This window comes from Elephantulus edwardii, unplaced genomic scaffold, assembly GCF_000299155.1.
Source record: "Elephantulus edwardii isolate Elephantulus edwardi_28Jun2011 unplaced genomic scaffold, EleEdw1.0 scaffold00267, whole genome shotgun sequence".
Taxonomy (NCBI): Eukaryota; Metazoa; Chordata; class Mammalia; order Macroscelidea; family Macroscelididae; genus Elephantulus; species Elephantulus edwardii.
This window is the reverse complement of record NW_006400017.1, coordinates 1,397,396-1,405,589: the sequence shown is the minus strand read 5'-3', so window position 1 is coordinate 1,405,589 and position 8,194 is coordinate 1,397,396. Positions and strand designations below refer to the sequence as shown.

The 8,194-nt window shown below is 45.5% G+C and overlaps 1 protein-coding gene across 1 annotated transcript in view; it reads left to right on the top strand.

Annotated features, from left to right (window-relative positions):
• Positions 1-352: 352 nt before the first annotated feature.
• XAF1 (XIAP associated factor 1) overlaps positions 353-8,194 on the top strand; it is a 12,868-nt gene continuing 5,026 nt past the window's right edge. Inside the window, 4 exon segments of the mRNA XM_006899800.1 lie at positions 353-384; positions 1,836-1,971; positions 5,348-5,404; positions 5,793-5,988. Coding sequence (XP_006899862.1) covers positions 353-384; positions 1,836-1,971; positions 5,348-5,404; positions 5,793-5,988 — 421 coding nt within the window.

The window sequence follows — 8,194 nt, the reverse complement described above, 5'->3', positions numbered from 1 at the left end:
ACAAGATGAACAGAGGCACACAGTGACAGCAGCACAGACAAGGCAGGTGCCAGGGGGTTGTGGAATGTTAGCATGGATACTAACTCTCTCTCTCTCTCTTTCTCTGTCTCTCTGTCTCTGTCTCTCTGTCTCTCTCTCGTGTGTGTGTGTGTGTGTGTGTGTGTGTGTGTGTGTGTGTGTGTGTGTGTGTTGGCGAGGTGGGTGACACTGTCCTGTTCAGAAGAATGGGAGCAGCCCTGGGCTGAGCCTTGTAGTGTCCCCTCCCTTCCTAGCGCTGTGGGCTGGGTTCTGAGATAGTTTCACTTTTGTTTCTTCCTCTGTTATAAAACGAAACTAACCAAAGAGACAGACGATGGAGGGAGACGTCCAGATGTGCAAACACTGGTAAGAGCCCCCAAGACTACTGCCCTAAGCCACCCTCCTAACTGGGGACTGCAATCCTTTCCCGAGGCCACCTCTTAACCAAACAGTGGTCTAACACAAACAACGACACCGTCGAGGAATGAGCTCCTTAGAACAAGCAGTGAGGGGGCAGACACACACGCAAACATACCAAAAAACAACAACAACAAAACCCGGAAAAAAGAGCCCACATAAGATGCTCCCAGGGCCAAGTGGGCAGGTGGGGCCGAGGTGAGGTGTGAGGGTCAGCATTATGTGGGCTTGACTGTGCTGTCCTTAAGACAATTTCGATTTTCTGGCTCAGTCCTGAACACAAACAGCTGCCTGATTGTGCCCACCGGACAGCTTACACTCCTAGACACTGGGCCTGACTTTGGGGATTCTGACAATATGGTCAGACCCCAGTAGGGATTCCTGCCCAACCTTGATGGGGAGCTGTGGGAGGGGCGATAGAAAGGGGTTCCAGGACCATACTTCTGAGGAGAACTGGGTGTTGAAGGACCTGGCTTTTGAAAGCCTTCCCCCCCGCCCCATATACTTGGGGCATGTTTCTAGGAGACACTACTCTTCAGAAAGGGACATCGTGTTTGGAAAGGTGGAGGGTCAGTGAAAAGAAGGGATACCACAATCAAGATGGACTGACACAGGGACTGCCCAATGGGCTCCAATATGTCAGAGATGATGAGGATGACACAGGATAGGACAGGATTCAGGTCTGTTGCTCATAGGGTCACTTTGAGTCGTAGTTGACTCAAAAGCACCTCACGCCATGGCAAGGCATGGACCAGGGAGTGCTGGTTGCCTGATCTACAGGGAAAGAGGTCTTTTGCTGGAAAGGGAGGTGAACCAGGTTGTTCCTTGGAGGCAAGGATTTTCAAACTCCAGCTCACATGCTTTGGGCATGTTGCCAAGAGGGACTAGTCTTTGGAGGAGGACATCATGCTTGGAACAGTAGAGGGTCCGTGCAGGAGAGGAAGACCCTGGATGAGACGGATTGAAACAGTGACTGGGGCAATGGGGTGGGGTGTATCGGAGAACACGAGGCTGGCTCAGGCCAAGGCAAGGTTCAGAGACATTGTTCCTATAGTCCCTATAAATTGTAGTTGACTCGGCAGCATATAGCAACAACAGCAATCTATAGCGAGTTGCTCCGCTAACCCAGAGGACACACCCCTCTGGTGATGCCAATGCACAGGTGGCTCAGAAAGATAAAGGTGGACATTTTCCTCCAATGTAATTTATAACCTCAAAAGACAGTCATTTTATCAGTTGGTTCCAGCCAGACAGCAATTAATTCTTTAATGACAAGAGGACGGATGGACCCTTCCCAGAGGCCTTTGCGCTTTGCTACCCATTGTAAGCACGGTCTGGGTGTGAGATACGATCCCATATTTTATTTCTACTATGCTTCTCTTTTCTTCTTGATCCTGCAGCAGAAGAGAGGTAGCATCTGCTCACTTCACCCTCCATGAAGCCCATTGTGTGCGGTTCTTGGTCATCTGTCCAGAATGCAAGGAGCCTGTTCCCAAAAAGGAGATAGAAGAACATTTTGAGAACTGGCACAAGGAGGTGAGGGGCCAGGGTGAATGGAGGCTGGGGGTGGCCAGGCAAAGAACCAGGGGCGAAAGCGCATCCTGACTATGCCCATTTACCCAGCCTCCCTGGGGAAGGCAGGTGGTCCTTCCCAGCACCAGTCCCCAGCTGAGAAAAGAAGAATCACCCCTCTCTTGTACCAAGTCCAGTGTTGTTCTCATTGCTTGTTTTGCTCTTTCTTTATAATTGTAAAAATATACACACCAAGACATTTGTAAATGCAACAACTTGTGCACTTACAATTCAGTAGCACTGATTACATTTATCATGGTGTGCTACAATTATCATGTCTTTCTTCCAGCATATTCCACCACGAACATACACAGCATGCCTCTGTCGCTCCCCTTCCCCTCTCTCTCTCATCCCTGCTCACTATGCATAATTTTTGGTTTCTTTATCTCTGTTTATTTCATTTAATGACAGCATATAGAGTCCTTTTGCAACTGATTTCTTTTGCTCAGCATACTCTTTGTAACTTTCCCATCATCCGTCCACATTGTCACATGTAAAAGGACTGCATTTCTCTTCCCAGTCATGCCGTTATATTGCACTGTGTGTAAACACCACATCTGGTTTATCTCTGCATCTGTCGATGGGCGTTTTGGTTATTGCCATCTGTCTGTTGGCTTTTGTGAAAAGTGGTCTGGTAAACACTGGTGTCCACAATTCAGTTTGCATTCCTCCTGGACAGAGTCCTGGAATAGGGAACATCGTGAAGAATGAGAGTTCCAGAACATTTTAATTATGTTGATGTGGAACCTGTACACAGAGCAATAGGCTATCATTGGAACAGAACAAAGAAGTTGATTATTTAGGAAACTGATTAAATGTGAGGCAGGTGTATGATTTAAAGTACTTGTTAGTACAGAAAAAATATCCTACTTAATATTTTACACTCCTGTGAGAAGGAGCCCTTAGACCCTATCCTACCTCAAAATTGTTAAAAAGCAAGGATGTTTGTTTAAAGATCCAAGCCATTGAATTTTCTGTTGCTTCATATGCATGTGAAAGTTAGACAGTGAATAAGAATTGACGTCTTTAAATTGTGGTGACAACAAAGAATATTGACTGGATCATGAACTACCAAGAGAATAAACAAATCTGTCTTGGAAGAAATGCAGCCACAGTGCCCCTTAGAGACAGGAATGGCGAGACTTCCTTTCACATACTTTGGGCATGGTGCCAGGAGGGACTAGTCAGTGAAGGACAGAAAGATCTTCAACAAGATGGATTGAGATTGTGACGGCAGCAATGGGCTTGGGCACAGCAAAGGGGGTGAGGAGGACACAGGTTTGGGCAGGGTTCATTCCGTTGCCACTAGGTGTTGTAGGTTGCTCCATGACACTGAACAGCAACACGGTAATTCTGTGTCTAACTTTTTGAGCGTAACTCCGGTCTTCCCCATTTCTATTCCTTTCCCTATAGACTTAGAAAGTTGGTCAAGGCAAGGAAGTGCTGTTTCCAAAAAGGTTGAAAGTTCTATTGAGATTTGTAAAGAAGGGAAGCAGAAATGAGGCTTGGGTGCCGGTCAGTACCTGCTGACGTTTCTTGACTGCTGTTTCATCAGTTCTTCCCAAGGCACTCTGCCTTCTGTCTGTCTTAGGTTGGGTTCTTTAAAGAAGCAAAACCAGTGAGAGAAAGAGAGAGAGAAGAGAGAGAGAGAGAGAGAGAGAGAGAGAGAGAGAGAGAGAGAGAGAGAGAAAGAGAAAACATACTTTATTTCAAGAGTATGGCTCCTGTACTTGCAGAAGCAAGCCCAGGTTCATAGGTCTTACCTCCATATGGAGGCATCTGAGAAGCTGGAGTTCAGTCATTAGCAGATCAGTAGGCTTTTAGGCTTCTGCCTTTGAAGCCGTTTCTGCCTTTGAAGCCTATGGCTTTAGAGGCTGATGTGTCCAAAGACAATTGTTAGGGAACAGGGTCACAGGCAGCTGGCTTTGGATACTGATGAATCCAAGTACAATAGGCAACTGTTTTAGTCTGGAGACATGAAGTCAGAAAGCCAGATATAGATTGACAAAAAGCCTCTAGATCTATTGCCAGAGTCCAAACATAAATACCACACAATTCTGAGTTGCTGTTAGATGCCATCAAGTCGTCTATGACTCCTCGCCACCCTTTGAACAACAGATGTGAACCTTGCCCCGTCCTTACCATCCCTAATATGCTCAAACTCACTGTCACACTGTCAAACCATCTTTTTTAATATTTTTTAAATTAATTTTAATGAAAGTTTACAGAGACTTTGGATTTCCATTCATTCATTGTTGCACTTTTCTCCCTGCCCACCCCTCCCCTCCAGTACACTCTTCTCTTTGAAAAGTAAAAGAAAAATTATCTCACTGTTATACAATCCCTCCCCACAAGTCCACTCCACTATGCAGCCTTCATTCTGGACTCCTGTCATGACAATAATACCTAATCATATATCCTCATATATCCCTTTTAAACAGTTTTCTCCCTCATCTGTTTCAATGCAGTATACATTATTTATCCCATCTTTCTCAGACTCCCCCAGCCCCTATGTCAGTCCCGTTTTACAACAGTGGCACTATGCAGTATTTGTCCTTTTGGGGCTGAGATATTTCACTCAGCATAATGTCCTCCAGGGTTACCTATTTTGAATAATATTGCATGAGTTCCTTGTTTTTCAGTGCAGCATAGTATTCCATTGTGTGAATATACCACAGCTTCTCTATCCAGTTGTTTGTTGATGGGCACTTAGGTTGTTTCCACCTCTTTGCTATTGTGAACAAAGTCATAATAAACATGGATTTGCATGTGTCAAATCTATCTCGTGGAGGGTTTTCTTCTCTTTCTCTAACCCTCCGCCTTTCCCAGGATGAAAGATTTTTGTCTTCTTCGAGGACTGGCCTCTCTGCACAACATGCCCAAAGTGTGTGAGATGAAGTTTCCACCCCCCTGTCTTGAAGGAGCACCCTGATTTCACTTCTTTCCAAAACAGACTCAACCATTATTCTGATAAGCTTTACCATATCTATAAAGATCTGCTTGTAATCTTTGCCTTCTTAACATCATAGAGGTTAGAATTAACAACACCTAGAATAGTTACATTAAACTGAGCATCGTGGTCACATCGCCACACGATACCCACTCACACTGTCTTTCTGGAGATGCCCTAGCTCAGGCAATCCATGTGAACTCAGCTGGGCCTGCAGACATCCCTGAGCTCTGGGCTGGATGCTGCAGGGGAACTGAGGTTACCATGCCTGAGCCTTGCCCTCCAGGAATTTCCAAACTAAACACAACACACCATGGGCCAGGTAAGATGTGGGGAAAGAAAGGATGGAACATGGGACCAGGTGGACCCCACGTTTCTCTTTGTCTTTAGGCTGAGTGTGCTATGTGTCAACAGAATATACAGAAGTACTTGCTGGAGATTCATGAGGTGAGATGTACATGTGATTTCTTCTTCATAGCCACGTAGGTAGAACCTGGGAGGAGGAGAGGGAGAGGGAAAGAGGAGAGGCCAATAATAGTTTCTCTACCCCCTGACCCTGACCTCTCTCTTCCTGCCCAAGTTGGCTCTGAGAGCAATGAAGAACCAGCCCACGACAGGGACCCAGGTCCTCCTTACCTCATACAGACCAGAAGGCTTCCCATGGTCTGTGAACCCAACAGAGCTCAGATTCCCCTATGGACAGTCTCTCCCTCTGGGTCTTCCCATCTACGTCCTCTAATTGGCTTCAGTTGCCTATGGAGACAGACTCAAGTCCCCAGTCTCCGTCCAACCAAAGGGGTTAATGATCATGCCCTCCCTTCCTGTCTCTCCACAGGCCCAGGAATGTCCAAAGCGCCAGGTCCCGTGTAAGTTCTGTGAGCTGGCCCTGGGCCTCAACAAGCTGGAGATCCACGAGCGCCAATGTGGCAGCCGGACAGAGCACTGTCCAGACTGCAACCAGTTCATCCTGCTCCGAGAGCTGGCCCACCACAAAGACATGTGCATAGGAGGGCAGGCTCTGTCCCGGAGAGGTGAGGAGTGTGGGGTGGAGAGGCGAAGGGGAGCCTCAGGGACCAAGGCCTCCCCTGGTTGGGGTGCAAGAACAGACACTCTCAAAAGGACAGATGACAAGGGTATTTGTTGTTTCTTTCCCATTCCTGTAGCAGATGTGTTGGCCAGGCAGTTAAAGGCCATGCACTAGAGTGACCTTCTTACATGTTGGCTGTGATCTTCAAATGACCTGTCCATAGAGATCCAGAGACTTGGGGGTGGGTGCCTGGAAGGCACACAGAGGAGTGTAGGGCTGTTGATGGGTCCCTAGAACATGCGAGGCCACCACTGAAGCCAGCATCTTTCCAACCTGGCCAAAATCTTCCTGCTCATCTTCATTCTTTTCCACAAGAAAAACGTACACACGCAATAATTCAGGGGCCTGAAATAGACACGATTAAGACTGAACACCCATGTCCCAATACCAAATCTAGAGCTTTTTCACCACCCAGAAGGTACAGACAGGAGCCTCTGACCTTTGGATAATGTGCTGGCTCCCTGGAACCATGTCAGGTCCCCTTGCCTTGATTACCCCTTTATGAGGGTGTTTCCCAAGGCCACAGCTATCAGTGTGCTCTGTTGATTTCATGGGCTGCTTTGGTAGCACAGTAACGTGTGCAGAGACCCTAAAACTCTTAGAATTCTTTGAATCTCTCCTGATAAACAATCTCTCCAGTGTCAAAATTGGCAAGTGGGAAACTGGGACTCATGGAATTCAAATGCATTTCCTTCATCTCAGCATGAACTCCGAGGGTGTATAATTTACAGAGATGTATAATATACACAGACTCAACACCTAGTTTGATCACAGAGCTTGGAAATTGGTGGAAGAAACAAGTTGTCAGATTAGATGCTTTTGGTCCCTTCATCTCCTTAGAAAACTACCTTGTTCCAGGAAAACCTCTATAGGTCCACTGATGCTCTGAAGGTGTGTCAGTAGCCCTAAGGGAGACAATGGGGGCATGCAGGTGAGGGTTGCCTGTGTGGCCATAGATTCTGAGAACAAATAGAACTCTCAACCTGGCAGCCCTGGGAATGGTTCCAGGATACACAAGCATTTGCAGGAGAGAGAGCTGGGCTATCCATTGTCAAGGGCATAATTTATGATGTTGTTTCTGTGCTTCTTCAGAGAAGAGACTGTCAGCTGCTATGATGAAAATCAACTGTAATTTTTGCAACAAAGTTATCCCACTTAATGAATATATCAGCCATACGGTGAGTAGCAATTAATATTGTCCTAATCTGCATCAACAAATGCATGGGTAGAAAAATGATGGTATAGCCACATAGTGGAATACTTTGCACCACTGAAAAACAAAGACCTCGTAAAACATTACGTAACATGGGTAACCCTGGAGGACATTATGCTGAATGAAATATCTCAGTCACAAAAAGACAAATAATGCATAAAACTACTGTTATAAAACAAGGCTGATATGGGGAGCTGGTGGGAAACTAGGAAAAGAAGGATTAGATAATGAACACCACATTGGAACAGATGAAGGAAAAACTGTTTAAAGGAATAGATGAGTAAACATTATATGTATGACAACAGTCCAGAATAAGAAGTGTATAGCAAAGTGGATGGGGAGAAAGAGGGAGGGGGAGAAAGGAAATTGTAATTAATAGTAAAAAAAGAGAGAGAGAGAAATTGGGGAAGGGAGAGGGAGGGAGAGGGAGAAAAATGTGCAACAACGAATGAATGAATGAAAATCTAAATTTTCTGTAAACTTTGGTTAAAATCATAATGAAAATCATAATAAAAAAAATCAACTCAAAGGGGGAAAAAGAACAGTATCCTAATCTTGTCAATAACTAGCCCACATTCCAAAAAGTGTCATCAGAAGGGCAGATTCTGGGGATCTTTCTCTCTTTCTCAAACACCCCTCAACTTTAGATATATGTAGAGAGGGATCTTATCCCCCCTGAACTATTAAAAAATACATTTCAGACAAGTGAGCATCTCTTTTTAAATTCCTCTGAGGTGGTTCTAATGAAGATTGGGAGGCACCAATCAAATCTCCTCTCCCAGACATTGAGACTGGAGCTCAAATTGGGAAGTAACTTCACCACATTTCAGGCAGCTAGATATCAATATCATTGATTTCACATGCAAGCAAGATTCTACTGAAGATTATCCAAAAATGACTGGAACAGCACATCAGCAGAGAACTGCCAGAAGTCCAG